The sequence below is a fragment of the Helobdella robusta genome (genome assembly GCF_000326865.2).
Source record: "Helobdella robusta unplaced genomic scaffold HELROscaffold_13, whole genome shotgun sequence".
NCBI lineage: Eukaryota > Metazoa > Annelida > Clitellata > Rhynchobdellida > Glossiphoniidae > Helobdella > Helobdella robusta.
The window spans coordinates 2587056-2609048 of NW_008703718.1; the positions used below are offsets into that span (position 1 = coordinate 2587056).

The 21993-nt window shown below is 30.8% G+C and overlaps 2 protein-coding genes across 2 annotated transcripts; one reads left to right on the plus strand and one right to left on the minus strand.

The window, feature by feature from the left end:
* Positions 1-5000: 5000 nt before the first annotated feature.
* On the plus strand, positions 5001-7511 carry HELRODRAFT_168413 (hypothetical protein; the record flags this gene model as incomplete). Its single annotated transcript, XM_009014275.1, has 4 exons — positions 5001-5031; positions 5267-5343; positions 6306-6467; positions 7422-7511. The coding sequence occupies 4 exons, from the start codon at positions 5001-5003 to the stop codon at positions 7509-7511; spliced, it is 360 nt and encodes a 119-aa protein (XP_009012523.1).
* Positions 7512-8486: 975 nt separating this feature from the next.
* Positions 8487-20807, minus strand: HELRODRAFT_97558 (hypothetical protein). Its single transcript, XM_009014276.1, has 34 exons — positions 20480-20807; positions 20003-20101; positions 19827-19929; positions 19412-19513; positions 18913-18986; positions 18384-18448; positions 18095-18183; positions 17836-17944; positions 17579-17709; positions 17391-17445; positions 17038-17118; positions 16775-16865; positions 16253-16335; positions 15384-15493; positions 14918-15080; positions 14552-14699; positions 14301-14370; positions 13757-13888; positions 13493-13556; positions 13120-13221; positions 12938-13037; positions 12630-12722; positions 12402-12472; positions 12148-12308; positions 11843-12010; positions 11655-11763; positions 11446-11523; positions 10952-11055; positions 10595-10763; positions 10108-10155; positions 9943-10014; positions 9675-9765; positions 9150-9477; positions 8487-9122 (listed from the first exon to the last, which is right to left on the minus strand). The coding sequence occupies exons 1-33, from the start codon at positions 20556-20558 to the stop codon at positions 9368-9370; spliced, it is 3324 nt and encodes a 1107-aa protein (XP_009012524.1). The 5' UTR covers positions 20559-20807; the 3' UTR covers positions 8487-9122; positions 9150-9367.
* Between the last annotated feature and the right edge of the window lie 1186 nt (positions 20808-21993).

Genomic DNA, 21993 nt, shown 5'->3' on the forward strand with positions numbered 1-21993 from the left:
ATGGTTCGTAAAAAATATTTTCCTCACGTGCATGAAGTCGGATATGAGCAGTTGATTTAACTTATTGAAATTTCTGAAAATAAGTTCGGTCGTAATTGACACAGAAGTTGTGCTGTTGGAGGTCGAAAGATTATTATTGTTAGAAAATTTAAAAAAACACAGACAGGTCCAGCAATCAATCGGTCAACCATTGTATTTTCATCTGATTGGATGAAATTAGTTCTGTTTAATTGCACCGTTTCACTGATGTTTTTTATTTGATGGACGTGTCAGATAAAAGATGTTGTTGTTGTTGTTGTTGTTATAAGGAAAATGTTTTCAAAACAGTCGAATCACGTCGTTTAGTCTTTAACTAATGAACTTTTCATTAAAGCGATGCATTTTTTAATGATGTTGTTAAAGTGGGTTGCACGCAGGCTCCATTAATGAAATTCTATGCGTGATCCAACTTTTGTATCGTCGAAGAAATAGCTCGCTGTGTGCTATTAAAAGGTGAAAAGATTGCGCAAAGAAATAATTTAATAATAAAATAACTAATTATTTTTCACTTGTGCATTAATATAAGTCAAGTACAATCGAATTTATAATCAATTTAACAAAATTGTTTAACCATTAACTTCAATTCAATTTTATATATTGCAAAAGAGGCCGGGAATGTTGAACTCTGATTGAATTGAATTTCATAACAACATTCTAGGTAATGATAAGACGAGGTAATAATATTGTGATTTAATTTTCTGTTCTTGCCACGAATAAAAACAAAATAAACTAGAAGCCAAAAGCAAATTTGTTTGGAAATTATTTATACTCTATCAATCAATCATTCATTCATTCATCCATTCATTCGTTCGTTCGTTCGTTTGTTCGTTCGTTCATTCATTCATTCATTCATTCATTCATTCTTTCTTTCTTTCATTTATTTAATCTTTCACTCAATCTTTCATTCATATACCAGACCATTTCTTCCATCCATCATTCATTCATTTAGTCATAATGGAGAAACAACAATGGGCACTATATGATTATCACAAGCAGGAAAGAAAGGCTAATAAAAATGGAATGGATATTTTGACGTTCGCATAATGCAGTCTTACGCGCGTACCATGCAATCTTTATTTAAATAAGTTCTATTCTTTTTTTCTGTCGTAATCCCACATTTTAAATCTTTTTCTCGGTTTAGGTTTTTTGGTTTTCTAATTTTTCAAAATATTTTTGTTTATTATTATTACTACTATTATTATCCTCTACCCGTCTGTATATTTTTAAGTTACCTGCAAAATTCATTAAAAATATTGACATTCCGAAGATAAATACCAGTGGAATGTTGACGTCAGGGTTATTAATTATTTCCTGCTAATCTATGACACACACCACGCACACGCACACACAAATAAATAAACACACACACACACAAATAAACAAACAATCAAACCCACACAAACACATATATACATACTCATAACACACAAACAAACACACAAACATACACAATCATACTGCCTCAGATACATGTTTTTCGCTGATTTGTAGCATTACATACCGGTGGCCTATTAAAAGATCTTAAAAAACATATTGTAGATGTATTGAAACCAAAGAGTTACCAGAAAAAAATAATTAGTTCTTTTCGTTTACTAGAAAGTTACAATTTTTTTCTTCCTTGTTATTTGACGTTTTCGCGGAACAATTAGAGTAGAATGCGTTTTTTTAAAATCATTAATCAGTTTTCAAAAGCTTTATTTTCGCTTAATTTTGTGATTCTGAATTTAATTTAAAAAAATTTATACTTTTTTGAAGTAAACTCATTAGTTTTAAGTTGAAAAAAATTAATTTTTTGTCTTATATTACTTCAAATTCGAGTTTAGTTGAAACCTTTCAGATCAATATATTTTTAAATAATGACATTTATTTCGAATGGCACATTGAATTTCAAAATTTGTTCTAGATGAAACGTTCCTGCAATAATCTTATGAGTAGGACTTGGAAAATATTTCATAAGAAAAAAAGCGCAAACAAAAATTTATAACTGCGGGTTTAAAAATTTTCATTTTTCATACTGAAATCCCCAGAAAAAATTTTTTTTTCAAGATTGATTTTCCAAAAAATTTAAATATAAAAAACCATTTTATATTAAAGTATATTAAATTTATTTTAGTAACTGTTTCACATTATTAAAAATTTAAACTAAAAAAAATATGAAAAAGTGTCTAACTTTGATATGATCTAGGCTACCTTCAAACCAACCACTTGTCACCACAAAACTCAATTTTTCCTCAATAAAAATTTCATCTACGTTTACAAGCGTGGTTTTATTATATTAAGTATTGTACTATTATTTTATTATTAATTTATTAATGTATTAGTACATTATGAATATAATGTTATTATTTTAAAAAATAAACTGTATTTTATTTAGAAACACCACAAAATAAAAAAATTTTGCGTAAAAGATTCTAATATATAATATCCAAATTTAACATTCAGAAACTATTCAAATTATAAAAAAGAATTAATTTAAATTTTTGACGCTTAGGTAAACTTACATTATAGCATGGCACGCAAATACAGATAAAACAGGCAGTTGTAACGTTAACGTGGAAAGAAATATCTTCCCAGCAACAATACCAAAACTAACTTAGTCCGATGTTTTTATATGGAGTGACAAAAGGACTCATTACAACATTGAATGTATCAGTGTGTGTGTGTGTGTCCGTGTGTGTGTGTGTCCGTGTGCGTGTGCTTGCGTGCGTGTGTGGACAGCACATAATGCAATATATTGTACACGATGTTGTAGTTTATTTTCTGTTATAGACGACTTAACACATTTTTATGTAAATGTGTGTGTGTGTATGAACATGTATGAGTGTGCGTGTGCTCTGTGTGTAAACATATACACACACCTATATCACTAAAATGTTTTTATAATGTATATTATATATGTATAAAGGAACACACGTACCGTAAAATTTTATATATTGATGTATCATGTACAATGTTTTAATAATAATAATATAAATATTTGTTTTATAAATGCTAAAATGTTATAAAGTTAGTAATCAATAAAAGCAAACAAAAACAAATAAAAACAAAACTATAATAACATTATGGAGTAATGAAAGCTGAGATGGAGTGCTATGCAACATAAAGCCAAATTTTATCGCACCTTACAATACCATACTATACTATAGACCCTTTAGTCCATAAAACGAGCAAATGTAAGAAACATGGGCAACTCATTATTAAAGAAATACTCCTTGGAAAATGCCTTGAACATCTTGATTAAGAAATAGTTACTAACATTACTTTTACATTGAGATATCTTTGTATTGTTTGCATGATCTTATGGTATTTCATTGTGTGTATGGTATTTCATTGTGTGAATGGTATTTCATTGTGTGTATGGTATTTCATTGTGTGTATGGTATGGTATGTGTAGGGTCCTGTGTTGTCATAGTGACTAGGTTACAATGCAATGAAGTACTTGCCGATCACATGTGTGTATGTGGTGTGTGTGTTTTTTGTGTGTATGTGTGTGTGGGTTTGTGTGTATGTGTGTGTATGTTGGTGATACCTCCGAAAATTAAGTGAAAAAATGGTCTCGTGTAAGGTATTTCATTGTATGTATGGTATGTTGTAAGGGGTAACGTGTATATGCATAGGCAAGACACGCCTATCGTACATACCTGTCTTATTTATGACTAGTGCTGCTTAGATGAAATGTAATCATGGTTGAACTTCAAAGACGCCATCTAATCCCACGTCCGAATTAATGATGAAAATCATGCAAAATTCAAAATTATGTCTAGCTTGGTGCCTAAGAGGCTTTGTTAAGTTTGGCCAAAAAGTTCAAATTGGAAAAATTTTTCAAGCTCGTCTATTTTCGACTTATTGGAGGTTTTTTAGGAAAAAATTGTTAGGATGGTTAATTTCTTATTGTTTAGAAAGAATAAAAAATAATTACTTAGATTGTTATGACAGGCTGCAATTTATACCATGCTTAACTATGTAATAACACTAAAGTTGGATAACTCTAATGACTGCTACTTGTATTTTCCAAATTAATAAAAACTCTATAGAATCTTTAAATAGAACAAAATAAACAAATAAACGTCATATACGTTGGGGTTAATAATCTAAACATGCCTGAAAATTGAACACAAAAATATAGATGGAGATTCCGTAAAAACTTATCCGATAAATATGCCCGCCAGAGCATGAACAGATAAAAAGACGCACGCATAATTTTTTATATCCATATACAATATATTTATGTATGTATTATTTGGTATTTATATTATTACATGTTTGTATATATTCAGTATATAACCTTATGTATTAATATTTATATATCGATTAATGTGTGTCCCGTTTAGAAAGATTTTCAAACCAGAGTATCATTGAAAAATGTCATACCCTATTTGACTATATTGATGAAAAAAAAACATATTCAAAATTTTTAAAAAATGTCACTGTTAAATATCTATGCAGTTTTTAAGACAATCACCTGCTTTGTTACCATGGCAACGTGATTAGATTCACCTGCATGCTTTATATATTCTTTACATTTACAGTCTGTCAAACCGTTTCACTGAAATCTATGCTATATTATTTGTATGTACTTTATTGTTTGAGACTTTTTATGTGTTCATTGGTTTGTACGTTTGTTGATTAGTTAATTAATTCGTTTATTTATTCTGACTGGAATGAAATTATTATTATATTATTAACATTAAGATTAAATTATTAAAAGATTAACTATACAGTTAGATTAGAGTTATACACATAGATGGCAGATAGCTAACGCAACTTAGATTTAGAGTATTTTCTAATCCCTCTATTTTTTCTAACATTTAATTAAAAGCCGTTATATGTAATTTTGTAGCTCATCATTTTTACATTTCAAACGTTTATAAGAGTTTAGGCCTTTAGGGGAAGTCGAAATAAATAAACGTAGAAGGGTATTAACGCATTATTCCAGGGTAATGCATTTGTGTGATTGTGACATGCGCATCAGAGATGAAGGAAGTATTGCAGGTCTAATTGAAGAGATCAAAATGTAATTTCAGTTAGCTACGTCTCTTTTTTTTCAAATTATTTAAAATATGTCTAAACAAGCTTTTTTGTAATTTTAAGGTTGAAAAAAGATCTCAACAATTTCAAAAGTTCAACTAACTCAGCTAAGAACAAATATAGATTTCTAAAACAAGGTGACATTTAAAAATTATTCCTCACCAAATCCATACATAAACACGCCAATCAACCTTCGCAGACTACATCAAACAGATGAAAATGTGCTATAACGAGCTTAAAAAGTACCAAGCTTTCATGAATAGCTTCATCGAACGAGTGAGTAGTAATTAGCTTTTATAATGGAATATTCATTCATTTAAGTAACAAAATTATAATTTAGACTGAGAATCTCACTCAAAGCAGAAACGTCATGCACCCATCATTCTATTGCCAACCCACTCACTGCTGTGAAAAAATCCGTCAAGATTGCACACATGATGGATGTTCTATTAAAAACGAACGCCATTATCTGAAGTGTCATTCTCTTCGCCATTGTTGTAACACTACTTCGCCGAATGGCCATACAGACATGGTTAAAAATATTTACTCTCAGCACGATATAGTTTCTCCAATCAAAAATTATGACGGCTGTGTGCGATCTCCATCAAGTTTGACGTTCTATTTATTTATCTATAAGAAGTTTTTTATATTTGCCATATTTATTTTATAATAATTTCTATCTATATAATTTTTAGTTTTTAAAGCGTTCATTTTAGAATCAGTAGTTTGTAGTAAATTGTGTGATTAAAATCCTTTTTGAAAATTAAACTAATTTATGTAAATGCGTCAGATGAAACTTTGCACTGAAATATATAATCAATAATATTCAATTAGGTAACCTACCAAAAGAAGAAACATTTGTAAAGAAATTGTAAGTGAGATGCCTAGTTATTTGTACATTAGCATTTTTGTAATTATTTATATCGGTGGAGTGAGAAAAAATCGGTTATAAAAATCCTAATCATGAAATTCTACGTTCTTATATTATGCAACAATTTATCTAAATGATTTTGCTCATGATGGCAAATACTCATGTAGAGTAATTTCATCATTTGCCACATGCTGAAACGTTTTTGGCTAATAAATTTGAAATAATGTTTTTAGAGATTTTAAAATGTTTTTTAAATAAAACCTCGCTCCTCGATAATTGTTCAAACGCCGAATCAGAATGTTTCAACGTTTTGAATTAATTGTTAAAAATCTAATAAATGTGATTAATAACTTACGATAGAAACCAGAATAAAAGATATTCGGAAGATTTCATAGAACTCCTCATACATAACTATCCTGACGGTGACGAGCATGCCGAAGAACGAGAAGACAACATCAACGAAAACGTTACAACTCATTTGCCAAATAACCATGGAAGAGAAATCAAGAGCAGATTTTATGAAGAGAACGTTATTCGAGACTTATTTTATATCTTGTAAACAATGGATAAAAATTTATTAATTTTTTATATGTTTTCATCAGTTCAACCTGGGCTGTATACACACACTGCTGTAGTTTAGTTTTCATAATGATTCACATGTTATTTTTCTACGCGTATTAAACGGAAGACAGTTAAAGCCTCTAAAATTTACTTTCAAATAACTAAGTTATGCTTTGTTGAAGGCAAAGCCAACATGTTTAGAAGCAAAGCACGATTTTAATTAGGAAGCAACACGCATGTCGATAAATTTTATCACTACATAAGTAGGCCTAAAAAACAAATGTTAGGGTTAGGGTTCGAATACATCTTTAACCCAAAACTTCGTGAAAAAGTTTCGCAATTGAAAATTGTTGAGCGGACACAAATTTGCATATTTATTTATTTTTATATATGAATTAATTAGGCTGGCACACGCAGAGGTGTTCACATTTCCGTTCTCAGTCGTAATGTAGTGGGCACGTTCTCTATCACTAATGCCTAATTTATGTGCGTACTACGGAATGTACGCAAAGTCTGTCTGATCGCATCACGCTTCGGGGCGCTTACGTTCTTCGGGTTGGCACATGTGGCGTTAGTCAGAGGACTATTGTTCATTAAAATTTATGCACACGATACGCGTGACAACGTGGAGTCCGGGTTGTCCTGCTTTTAAAAAAAGATTTACTAGTATTAAATTTGATTTCATGAAGACTTTTTGAACGCGCAAAATATCTATAAAATCATTTTATCCCACTAGTTGAACATAAACCACTAACTACTTTCTGGCGCCTTTCAGTACCTACATTAAAATAAAATTTAGTTATTATACATACTACGGTTTATCTTGTAGATAACTCAGTAAATTAACGATGGGTTCTATGCGACACCATTTTCTACTGTAGCAGTCCTCAAACAATCTAAAAATTGTCTTCACCCAAAACAGGAGATTCGCGAGTTAGATAAGATGACCCAGAAGCCATCCGTCACGTCGTCGCTATCGTGTGTTAACATGTTGCTTAAAAATTACAACTAAGATTATTATCATGCATCTTGTGCGCGCGATGTGATGCTTACATTGCACACAAATATGAACGCACATTGCGAAGCAGGATCAGCCCTTGTGCCACAAAAGCTTTACTTGGGTTTAATTAAAAAGTGTACGTTCACAACTTTTCGTCGCATACCATAAATAAGTTATGAAATAACAATATATAGCTCATAACTAACAACCACAATTATTAATATATGATTTGATTTTTTGTTTATTTTCAATTACGTTTTATAGATGGCAGATTTGTTTGGCCTATAAAGCTTGGACTTCAAGTTTTATTATAAATAAATAAATGCGTGTTCGTTTCGTTGACATTGAAATCTCTGCTGAAGATAACGGAAAATAACGTCACGTAAATTTATCCTCGAAATTTTACCGAGTGGCGAAACAAATAACTGTACATTTACAGTAAGTTTGTTTAATAAATAAAAGAGAAAGTGTTGTCGAAAGACTGACCCGAGAAATTGATTTCTTCATTCTTCAAACCGTGATTTCTCCTGGCATCAATGAAAAACATAATAGAAACATATTACAGAATAATTGAATAATTTGATCAAAATATTGACAAAATTGGCAGATGAATTTTCGTTGATTCCTTTGAAAAAAGTTGTCACATCAACCTGCACTCAGGGTTGAGACATAGGAACAAAGACAAAAACTTGATTTTAGAATAGAAAAGATGTGCATTTATTAAATCAATACAACATTTTGACCGCGGACAAGAGAGTGGGAAAAGGAAATAAAAGAAAGCAATCAATTTTTATTGTATAAAAATGTACAATGCATTCTTCGCACACATACAAACGCAGGCGAACGGAGGTACGGACAAACACATACACACACAAACACATACATACACACACACACAAATATATACAGTGCATCTAAAATCTTCTGCGTTCGTGTCCTAGTGCAGTAGGCGAATTACCGCATTAAATAAACGACAAATAAAAAAAATAACATCATTCAGTGTACTTTTTATTTTTAAAAATCATTAGTGAAATATATTAAAAATTTCGTCTGCACACAAACCTACATGTTGTTATGAGAGATAAAAAATCTATTATGAAAATAAAAAACTTTGAATTGATGCAAATCAAATGAGCCTAAAATAATAATTGATCAGAAATTAATCTAATAAATCTTTCATTAATGAACACAATAAAAACGTGCCGAGAATGAATGAATGCCGAGACATCTAGAATTAATCATCCTTATCACATTAATTATTACCAGCCTGTTATTACCAGTCAAAATAAAATTTTCTAATTTTGATAACGATAGCTTCAATAAATTGAAGACCATAAATATACTTGTACTTGCAGAAATATACACAGACACAGTAATGAAGCATTGCTTACTAAACAATCTAATTGTTTATTTTTAAATGAATGTCATCACACACGCCTGCAAAGTGGCCATAAATATCATCTGATAGATAGACTTATGAAACAAAATTTTATATTTATTCTCTGGTTTAAAAGCCATTCACAGTGAAATCGAAAAATACACTAATCGGCGATAATTTAATCTTGATGTAAGTGTACGTGGAAGAAGTTACTTAATTGATGTTCAACGTACATAAAATGCACATTTTGCAAAAAACTCACTCGCTCCGAACGCTTGCAAAACCCACAAGTACACATTACATAAATACATACTATACGCAAGCGCACCGACTCGCAAACGTAATACAAATATATGTATATTTATACACGCACAGATATATATATATATATACACATATTTATTCATATTTATTACAATAAATTAAAGAAAAGAGCTTTATTGACAACGACATTCTTCAAACAATTTAACGCAAGAAAGTGATCATAATATTAGTTATGAATTTTGATAGCTTTCTCGATGCTGTATTTGTTGTCCTTGGGCGTTTTATTTACATGATCGAGACCAAGCCAGGGGCGCGAACCTTGGCTTCCAGGGTTGCCTGCATTTTGTAAAAATTTATCAACTGGAGAGGAAATAAATTTTAAAGTAATTCAAAATGTTATAACCATTTACAAACAAAATCTGACTCTTCAAAGTTGTTGAGTTTGATGTAATTTTTTTTTTAACTTTTATAAATATAAAGCGTAGATGAGACAGTGATTGAGATGTATTATTGTATTGTATATGTTAACTAACCGGCGTGTGCAGCTTGAAAATCTTCAGCCTTTACAATTTCATCCTCTGCAACATATCGATGTCTTCCCATCACGACAATCGCTAGTTTGAACTTCAGAAATTTGATAAAATATTATAAAATAACATCTGATTCTAGCAACTCAATAATTAGAAGAAAGACGATGGCATAGTTTTAAAAGATTTTAGATAAATAAGTTAGAAATAAAATGTAACCAGAGCATTCAATCAGTGTTTATAAATTGTTAAAGGAGCAAAACATTAAAAATACCTTTTCAAATTCTTTATCAGGTACGCCTAACTTCTTCTGTATTCTTTCCTTCACCTTACTGAATGGTTCTTTCTGAGAATTTTTAACAACAAACAAATATTGAACCCACCACAAAACCCAAAAAACTAGCAATAAAAAAATGACTCATCAAATATTTCTACTAACATTTTTTAGATGTATGAAGAACGGAACTCCAAACGTCGAAAAGATTTCCTGTTATTTGAATGTACCAATTTCAATATTATAATTAATTACGATATGTTAATAGAGCAAGCAATCAAATGTTCTGTCTATATTGAAAAATACGACAAAAACTTAGGATAGCAAGTAAATTTCTCATTTTGTGTCAATCTCTTAATAAAAAAATTTATTTTGATGGTAACATTATAAATTAATTACAATTGATTTGTCGAAAATAAAACGAATCCCGACTTAAATAAATTAACTCTGTAATATCCAGTCAACTCGGAAGTAACAAAATGCAAACTTTAGAAAATCAACTTCATGAATTATTGAACTAATTAAAGGACAAGAAAAATATATATTATTTACACTTACATAATGCATCACATCTACATAATGCATCACATTCATATTTACATAATGTATCACATTCCCGTTTACATAATGCATCACATTCACATAAACAAGCCTTGTGGAAATGAGCTACTGGAACAATAAATTCATCTGGGGCAAGATTCATCTCCTTCATTGAGATTTCATCAATGCGGTAGACTTTTGCACTGGTTGTGTTCAAGCAATCAAGCAGCGAATCATCCTTCTCCTCTTTCATTATTTTGTATGAGACTATATCCAACAATCTGTACGGTAATTTCAATACAACTTTTAATTAACTAATTAACATTTAGTTGATTTATTAAAGGAAACATAGGCTTGAGAGTAGAAAAGAATCACAATAAGAAAGAAAAAAAATTTAATGCATTAAAAATGAATTAACTAGCTCTAGTAAAACTATTTAAAATAAAATGATTTCAAGTGGAGATCTCACCTCAACTTTCCCGAGCCATGTTCATGCAAATGAATATGCTTCCTAGCTTCATCCAGCAGATCCTTCACACAGCCATTCTTGTTTGGGTACAGAACCAATTCTTTCTTTTATGTGCAAAAAAATATAATCAAAATTTTATTAAGGACCCAATGAACTTATAATAAATAGCATCATTGTTGTTATTGATTACCTAACTCTGACGAACACGAGGCTGCTTACATATCATCCCTTGTTTACCAGCATGGTGCACAGACATACTTTGCATGCATGTGCAAGCATTCACAGAATTAAATTTCAAACACAGGGCATTCAAACCAGGTTATTGTGCAATAACAACAACGTGAGACAAAACTTCTACCATCTGAGCTAACTCAAAAACTAGCGGTGAAAGCATTTTACAAAATATGCTGAAATCAACTGATAAATAATTAATATAACTATCAAAGTATAATCATCAAATATAAAATAGTTTAAATGAAAAAAAATTTTCTTACATCTTCTTTGGTAATATGGTTGAACCAGGAGCACTTGAACTGTTTCTTATTTTCCAGCTCATCAATTCTTATACTCAGCTGTTGGTGAATTGAACATAAATATCACTTTTGGTAGTAAATCAAATTAATTATCAATTAAAAATATAAAGAGTACGCCAAGTGAAACGAAAACGAATTAAATATTGATGAGAAATGAAACTGAAACAAACCTTCTGGTAGTATATTTTTTTTTGTTGCTTTGGTTTAAATCCTTGAAAGATGTCCTTCAAGGCACCTTCATAGCCACATTTTATGGAGTTGCCAGGAGAATCTCTGTAGCTGTGGGCCATTCAATACAAATTTTTAAATATAATAAATCCATAATTTGAAAATGATCTGCGAATGTAACTTAGCATACCCTTGAGATTTGAAGAACTGCAGCATGTATGGATCTGTGTTGAGGTACTCGGCCACGGCATTCGCCATCTGATCATAGTTCATCTTCAAGGAAAGCTGGAGTGTGAAGCCGGGGTCATTTGGAATGAGGCGATCGCAGAAGGTTACTTCAGTACGATTAAATAACTCCCTGCCATGTTTAGGAACATCTTACATTTTGAGTGAGAATAACTAAATAATTTACTATTAAAAATAATTTTTCATCTCATAAAATTTTTAAGAAATACAAAATTCATAAAAGAAAAAAAATTGAGTAGATTTTTTTACTTGAAATATCCTTTTGCATTGGCATATTCGTCTTTAGAGTTAAGAGCTTCTTGATCAGCTTGTTGGAAGACAAGTATATCCCCATCCATCAACTCATCCAGCGTCTTCTCTAGTGGCCTGTCCAAATGAGCAACCTCTTCAACCATACCAGGCTTCACTTCCTGGTGATTTCAATTGAAAACCTTTAATACAGACTACAAAATTGCACGAATGCTTATTTCAAAGAGGCAAAACACAACGAAAAAAACCAAAACCTCAAACAGTAGGATTGGAGTACCTGGTTCCATGTGACCTCGCTCCCATAATATCGGCAACAATTTTTCATCTGAATAAGTTATAGTTTAATAACATTGAATAAAATTCGTTGTTTAAAACAGAAAAACAGTACAAAGTAAAAGTAGCAAGTCAACTGCTCAAGTAAAAAGATAAGAACAAATTAAAAAAAAATATAAAATATTTATTAGAGAAGAACGAGTACGCACTGATAACAGCATTGATTGGCATATATACATGTTGACAGTAGGTGATGCTCCTTGTTTTGCGATCATACTTCTTTAAAAATAGCAGCACATCATCTGAAAAAGGAAAAGCAGGTATTTCTGGTGTTATATTTTTTAAAACTCAAACTAAAATCATGACCATGAATGAAAGAGTAATAGAAATATTTTTAAAATCAAAACAAAATGATATGATCAGCACACACGCGCAGACACAATTGAGACATCAGGAGTATCAAAAACTTAAAATAACAGCAGTAATTAAACTTCAAGTATAATGAGTGAGGACTGACTTTCCTTCTCAAAGTGAGGCAGTGATGGAGCAGGAGCACCAGGATTAACAGTCTCGATGAACACAGTCCACGGATTATCATTCTCAGCTATTTCATGGATCTAGGCATAGAAATTTCATTTAAAAAAAAAATCCAAATTAAAAGCTTAAAATCATCAGTGACGTTGTGCTGTACAAACTTACAGATCTGTGCTTTTCATGTTCAATGTCAATGGCAACGGGTCGGAAGGTTAAATTGGTCCTAGCGTTGAAGGGCCACGGGCGTATTTGTGATACGGAAAAATTCTGCAGTAAACGAATGGTGTGATTAAAAGTTAAATTAGAGCCTAATCAATTAATTACATTCTTGCTGTTGTCACAAGTACATGTTATGTTTATAATATCAAGTGTTCTCGTAAATACTGCATTCATTGTGCTGTTGAAAGATTTTTTGTGAAGAGCCTCTTACACATTTTACATTTATTTTACAATGAAACGACTGAATATAAATAACCTAGTCGAAAGTATTAAATTATGAAAAATGTAAAATAAGAAATAAATTAATAATAATAATAACCAGACTAGAGGCGATGATATTAAGGAACTCTAATAAGGAAGCTGTCTTTTTAATTCGGAATATCCTGAGAGTATTAGTTGGAAATTAACTGTTACGTCATGTTACATCAATTAAAAGGTAGTAAAAATTGTAATCTAAAATATTTGGCCAATGGCAGAACGAAAATTGCTATAAGAAATGTGAATGTAAAAACAAAATGTCAAATAAATGACAAAAAAAAAATAATTTTCCAAAAAACAAAATAGCAAGACAGCTGAGAGAAACCTGTAGTGTACGTGATCTTGATCGAAGAGATCATTTCCTTGGTGACCATCGAATGTATCCTCAAGCAGAACTTGTACCTGCATGTACAGATGCGCTTCTGTGCGTTCCTTCCTTTTCAGGGCTTCCTGGTTCCTGTTTGTTTATTTGTTTTTTTCCTTTTCTTTGTTTGTTTGTTTGTGGTAGGTTGTTTGGAATCATGTTACACTGTATTGTGTGAAATTACTTTGAAGTGTGTTGTTAAGAACAATGTTTTGTGAAATTGTGTTGCACCGTACTGGGCTGCATTGTGTTGTGATTAAAAGATGCCACCATACTCAAGTTTTATTTTACAGTAAAAAATAACGATTAAAAGGTTCACATTCATTTAATTCATTGCTATGGTAAATATCAACTTTATAATAATAAATTCGAGCAAATTTATGTATTTAAATACACACACACACACACACACACACACACACACACACACACACACACACACACACACACACACACATATATATATATATATATATATATATATATATATATATAATTAACAAACTTTTCTTCAAGTAATCTGCTCTTCAAGGATTCAGGAATGTCATCTTCACTGATCGGAGCCAACACTGTTTCTGGTTATAATAAGGTTAATAATAATAATCCAATGATGAATATCAAACAAAACAAAATATAACTGAAATATGAATTAACTAAAATATAATATAACGTAAAGTTATCACATAAACATCAATGTCAGAACATTACATTTGATGACTATTTAATAATCTGTAATAACTTTTGCCTAGTACTAACCAACATGGGATTTCCTGATGTAGACCAGCATATAAGCACTGGTACACTGTCTCATGATAACTTCATCCTCTTGGCCTCCAAAGTTCTGCTCGATGGCTTCATTCTTCTTACATCGCGACACCACATCGTCATCAAATTTAAACCACAACTGTCATATTATTTTATGTCAACTTTTTATATTTTAATTGCAAGGTATCAGTGTTGCAAAATGTGTTTAAGTTTTGGAAACAAATTCATATACATTATTAAACTAATTTTTCGTATGTATAATTATTAATGATATAACCTAAAAATTCTCCCCAAAGAAAACAAGTTTAACAAAATGAGAAAAAAAGTAAAATAAGCAAAAAATGGAAGAACAATAACCTTGCCATCTCCTTTAGGATTGATGTAGACGACGTAATGGCCGCCGTGGTTGTCGCCACTGTGAACAAGGACAGCATGCAGGACATAGTCAGCAGGATCCTTGGGATTTCGTTCCTGTGGCTGCAAGTATTCATCCAACTGCAACAACTCGGGAAACTCAAACCTTCAAATTGGAAAACGGTATTGTAGGTAAAATGTTAAACTTACTTCTTTTCATTTCTTATGATTAATTCTACAGCAAAGTAGTATCACATAGCAATTCAGCAACTTATCAAGTCATTAAACTATTTTATATAAGAGAAAGTAATATAATGATAACTCTTGACAATGATAAAGAAGGTAATAATAATAATGATGATAACAACAACAATTAAAACGCTATCATCATCAACATTATCCTCCTCATCCTCGTTAATATCTCTTTAATTATTATTAAAATGGTTATAATTATAACAATGGAAGTAACCTGTCGTTGACTTTGACATTGTTATCAGTCATGGGATCATATTGGAACCTCATGAGCTGCAGGTGCAGAACGGGTGGAAACGATATGAATATCACTCCTTTCTCAGCTTCCTGGTTTGCAAAATAATTATCATGTCAGTTATAATTTACATAATTATAATATAATAAATAATAAAGTTATTATTGCTTAGTTATTGTCACGCATTAATATCATCATCATTAATATTACAATTCTGAATGAACTGTAATATCCTAACAGAATTATCTGGTAAACCATAATGCACACAGTTGCAATGAGCGCCAATCCTTCCATTGCACTTTTACTCAAGAATTATCATCATTCCTTGTAGTTCAGCAGCAAGCAGCTAATAGCTTGATACGACAAACAAACGTTGATAATTTCTAGATTAGAAGCGTTAGTACAAAACTCAATATTGTGACCCTCAATATGAACTGAGAGTTTTAACTCTCAACGACTACCATGCGCCGACTTGCATCATTTTAGTTTTGCATTGGTTAAATCTCAGCCCATTTAAATATACAATATATACTTAGGTTGCCAAAAAACGTTATATTAGTTGTATATGAGAATTTTATTTGGCTATTTCTGTAGCAAAAACAGAACTGAAATAAATAAATAATTAACATTGTAGAATGGAAAAATGAAAATCTTGCAACACTTAAGTAATTAATATTTCTGAATGAATGAATGAATGGATAGATAGATAGATAGATAGAGAGAGAGAGAGAGAAAGAGAGAAAGAGAGAGAGAGAGAGAAAGAGAGAAAGGGAAAGAGATATATATATAAATAAACAAGCAAATAGACAAGCAATCACAAACAAGTGATAAAAAAAAGATGTGAGAGTAACCTGAAGACCATGATCACCAGCATCATATCTGTTATCACCATCCAACGTTTCGACTGTTATGTAGTCTTTAAAGGACTCGATTACTAAGTCAAGATAGAAAGATAGGAGAAATGAGGATATTCAAAATTGATAAACTCACATTTCAGCACACTATTATAGGTTTCTATGTTATTAACCATTTTACAAGATAACGTCACAATTAAGATAAATTTATGTGAATAATGTTTATAATTGTGTTTAATAACTCTAGCATGTAAATATTGATAATAAACAAAATGATGATGACATAGATATAAAATAATAATAAATAACAGAGTAATTTTTCAAGGTTTGATTGAATAGGGACACATTACGGGAGATATAATGTCAAACTGCAACAACTATATTAATGTCAAATAGCAATTTGTTGTATTCCCTTCACATTTCAACACTTCAAAGCATATCTGTATGAGAACTGCATAGATATTTTCACCAGTGGAGAACGCATTATTAGAATACCAAGAGTGCAAACAATGAACTTACTGTTTGCTTTTCCTTTAATGTTCAGTTGTATGTCATAGAATGCTTCTGTTTTAGAGGATAGGTAGTTAACGTGCTTGCAACGAATGTACGACTGGCGTGGTGGTGATGATGATGATGATGATGATGGCAATTCAGCTATATAACAATATAAAAGACAAATGTACATTTAAAATACGTCACGGAAATATTGTTCTATAAAAATGTTGGCATGGTAGAAATTTAAAAAATTATGGGAACGGAACCAACAAATAAACAAAATTCACCAGCATTCTTCCTTCAAATAACTTTGGAATTGTTCCATCAACACATGTGCCCTTCATCTTGCTTTCCATATTTTCCAACAACTGATATATTTGGATGTCATTTAATAGCAAATAAACTATAATAGAAACAAAGTTAAACAGTTAAAACAAAAAACATTTGTTTAAAGCTGCATGACCGAAATTAATAGGAAGGAACTTTCTGAAACTAAACAATAAAAAGATTCAGCTATGTATGTAAACCAATTTATATAACAAACATGGAGTGACAAAAAAAAATATGAACATATGAACACACGAAACCATGAATGACAAGCAAAAATGAGCATTTAAACAAATGAACAACAACAACAAACCACTCGACACAGCTCCTGTACGTCATGTTGCATGAAAGAGTCAAGAGTCTCCCAGCTTATGCAATATAAACCATTTAAAATATTAACATCAGCATTTTGGTTTATGGATTATTCTTCACCATTACTTCAGCGCGTTTCAGTTACTGACAACAAAAATATATGCATTAACAAAGCAAAATGAACAGTACCCAAACGATTTTGTTAACTTCTTAGTGCCAACTGGCTTATCACTGAACTGCAGTTCGTAGAAGACACGTTGCAGTGCCAACGCAACACATTTCGATGAGTCATCGCTTTCTGTCGGCATCATGTACACTGCCTGATTATTATGAAACAACAAAGCAGATAAATTAAAATGTTAAATATCACATATAAATTGTCATGTCATATAAATAGACCCAAGAACATGAATCATTCAATTGATTAATGTTAAGGTCAAGCTAACCTTTCTGAGCTGATTGGTGAAGAAAAGTGTTTGCAGTAGTGAGTTCATGTAGCATGTAGCTCCTTGGTTCTTCAAGCCCACACAACCTGTGTGCTTCTTTGAGTCCCAGCTGAAATAGGAAAAAAAACAACAAAATAAACTGAAAAAGACTTTAACGAAAACCCTTTTTTTAAATTACGTCTTTAAAAGACAAGATTTATGCAGCTTATAACTCATTAAATAACTGGAAAGACAATAACGAGGCAATAAAAATAGAGACCTAACACCATGAGGAGCATCAGCTTTGACAGTAACTTCTAAGGTAACTGAATCATCTTTCACATATCCTTTTTCAGGATCCAGCAATTCCTGCATCAAGAGAGCAATCAATCAATTAATTAAATAAATAATTAAGTAAGTGTCACATCACTATTGCATCAATGACAAAAATATTTATAAGAGCAGCCAGCTGTTATAGAAACAGGAGTGTAGTAATTAGTAAACAACAACGTCAGGCTCTAGCAAAATTATTTTTTATTGAAAAGCACTCAGACTCAATCAATACAAACATTCATGGTTATGAAATTACTGAAGCCCCAGTCATTTTCTTTACTGTAAAACAGATGCTGAATTTCTAAAATATAAATTTTTTCACTGTTTTTTAAATGGTCACAATTTTCTTATAAAAAAATACAAAAAATTTGTCAAAAAGCAAAAATTCTTTATCTTCAAATTCATCATATAATAGTAAAATATATATTTTCTTGATAAGGTGGTTTAAATAAATTCTAATAATATTAAGAAAAATATTAAGTCAAAAATGGGATTAATATGTAGCAGTAGTAAGAAATGCAAAATTAAACAACAATGTCAACCCAGGACATCAATGCTTCAATTTTTACGAATATTGACATCTAAATGTAAAGGTTGAAACATTTATTATTCAAACAACAACACAATTTCTAAAACAACACAAAACTGAGTCATCTTGAAGGACTTTTGTTGAAAATCTATGAGAACAGTCCAATTAATTATTCTACCGAAATATAAAATGATGACAACAAAGGAATAAAATAAATCATTCAATCATATATTAACTTCTGACAAGTGGTTTTCCATCGGGTTTCTGGCTTAGGATTTTCAAATCTGCCACACCATTGCAGGACCAGGTTCTGAATATTCAAGATATTAAAACAGAAAAATTATAACATAGCAGTTGTGATTAAAAGAAAAATAGATCAATCATGATATCTTCAAAATCTTAACAGGAATGTCACTACATATATCTCACAAACATTCTGTCAATGTCTTCAACGACAATCTTATAAAAATGAATTGTTAATGATATTAATAATAAAATAATATCAAATGAAATGACATGTTCAATGCTGTTAAATGTAACTTGTTGCTAATGTTCTGACAAGTTGATATGCATTGAAAATGCAACAGATAATGGCTTTGTTGTAATGCGTGATGTAAGTGCAAACTTTTTTTTTAAATGTTTACATACATACATAAATGTTTTTACAGGAAAAATTAAGGAAATAATAAAAAAAAGTGTAAGACTAAAAAAAACTATTAAAAAAAAATTATCAACTGAGATTCAGTCTCTCCATTGCACTGCAGGAAGTATCCAAGATTCTTTGGGGCATGTTTGTCTGGAGTATTCATGCTATTTCTCGGCATAATCATTATTTTCCTACCAGGAATAATTTTATTTCAATCAACACTTTTCAAGAATGAAGAAATACATGAGAATAATATGAATTTAACAAAAAAAGAAATAAATAAATGATTGAAAATGCTTCAATGGATTCATTACAATTAAAAACTAATAAATAAAAGAAAAAAGTCATTTCAAAATGAATAATTGAAAATGTTTCAATGGATTCATAACTTTATTATCTCAATTAAAAACTATTAAATGAAAGAAAAAAATCATTTCGTATAAATTTTACAGTGAAGAAAATAAAAACTAAATAAAGAAATTGACATATAACCCAAAAACATACCAAGGCAAATTTCTTATATAACAAGGTGGACCGAGACTAGTTTCTTTAAGCCTAGAAATGTTGTGTACTGTGTATCTAAACGTGGCCTCTGAACGACTTTCATCTACGAAAAAATATAGGTTAAACTTAAGAGATACGTTTTAAAGATGGATTCCATTTCAATTAAGAAATCCTACCATCATCTGATGAATAGTCATGATTAGATGGAACATCTGCATCATTGTTTCCCTCGGTCGAGTCAACTATTCTTTCATCTATGCTGTCAATGGGCTGCTCTGCATCAGTCAAGTAATAAAATAATATGACAATTTGAGTAATTTTTTTTATTAAATGAAAACCTTTTCTAGCACAAATTGTTTTGTTTACTTTACAAACAAAAAATGAAAACCATTATAAGTTATGACTATCACTATGTACTATAAAAAAGGTTCAAAACAAAAAAACAAAAATAAAACATTGAAAAATATTAACTCCACTACCAAATAACAAACAAAGTTAATCATATAAAATTAAAATAGATATAAATTATAAATTTATAAAATAAATGGAAATGATATAGAAGTTTTTAATTTTTTACAAATCAAATTCAAATGAAATAACATGCAGACCAAAAAGAACAGAACAGAATGATGACAAGCATTTCAATTACAAACCTTCAGTTTCCATTTCTTCGGTAGAGGAAACGGTCATGTTTCTATTTTCCGGGCGATCGATAGAAGCATCGTTGTTCATGGTTATCACAGAATCGACGTTATTTTTGCAATTATCAGTCGCAACTTCACCGCTGACAGGACCTTTAACACTAACAGGCACCTCAAATTTTGCAAACTTGCTTGAAATCCGCCCAATCTCGAGAAGGTTAAACCCCGAAATACAGGGTAAATTCAATTTGGTGCTACTTTAAAATCAATTTTTACAAAAATTTACGCACATACATATTATTTATAAGTCATGCGTAACATTCATCACAAGGAAAAAAAATAAACATAATTATAAAGATGGCGGAAAATTAATTCGTGAAGAAAGAAATGAAATAAAAAAAATTAACGAGCGTAATTTAATGACAAAATTTTCGCAAAACTTTCAGCCATTCAAAATGTCATGACGCATATCTAAAATTATGACAGTGAATATTATTCTGAAATATAAACTAAATTCAAATTCACATAGTAGCTATGTCTGTCCGAGGCCGACAACTCGACTCCTGCTACATGAATCAGTTCTTTTATTATCTGTACCCCTCATGGATATACTGTCAATTTTCGATCACTTCTCAAAATACGACAAAATTAAACAGAAATTTTCAGTAAGTTGAAGTCAAGCACAAGCTGTTAAGCGATTGAATAACATCAAGAGTCTTCAATAGATTTCATTATGTATTTCTGAACACACACCATTGCTTCGAATTCCTTTCGAATACGACAATTGATAAATAAATCTTCTATCAAAAGCGATTGAATAACATCAAGAGTCTTGGTAATGACAAACTACCGGGTGCCTGTCAAGTACGACGAACACAAATTAGTTCACATATAAAGATTAAAATATTATAAACAGAAAACTTCGGAAAAAACTTCGGGATTTCTGTTATCAAAATATACATTCTCAAGCTCAAGAGATAGAGTACCACATGAATCTATAGTAACAAACTACCAGTTTAAATTAATTTATCATTGTCGTATTCGAAAGGAAATCGAAGCAATGGTGTGTGTTCAGAAACATATAATAAAATTTATTCGGTCGGTTCAAGTTACCATATAACAACGTCGAGATTTTCATTATCAAATTAAACATTTTCGTGCTCAAGAGGATGAGTACTACCTAGTAACAAACCACGAATATATTATATCCATTTAACAAACTACTTGCTTAATTTGCTAAATCAGCGCCACTAAAAACTATAAATATTTCTGTTCAATATCTATGCTTTATTGACTTTTAAAAACACACTGCCCACAATGGGGTCGATCCACTAGCCCTCTCAAGATCCGCCAACATTTTGACGGGGTGACCATCTTTTTTGCTAATGGACTTATAATGTCAATTTTCTTTTCAAAAAAACTACTTTTTCAGTTAAAACAACTTTCAATAGCTTTTAACACAAATAACGCTTACAACGAGGGGTCCAGTGTTCCCTGACACCCCTCTCCCTAGATCCGCCGCTAGT

What these genes read in the sequence shown, in the direction of transcription:
- HELRODRAFT_97558 (XM_009014276.1), bottom strand. Translation starts at nt 20,558, where the DNA reads ATGAACAACGATGCTTCTATCGATCGCCCGGAAAATAGAAACATGACC. An exon ending in TCACCAATCAGCTCAGAAAG is followed by an intron (nt 17,710 to 17,835) that starts GTTAGCTTGACC and finishes CATAATAATCAG; the next exon opens with GCAGTGTACATGATGCCGAC. An exon ending in AAAAAATATACTACCAGAAG is followed by an intron (nt 11,524 to 11,654) that starts GTTTGTTTCAGT and finishes ATTCACCAACAG; the next exon opens with CTGAGTATAAGAATTGATGA.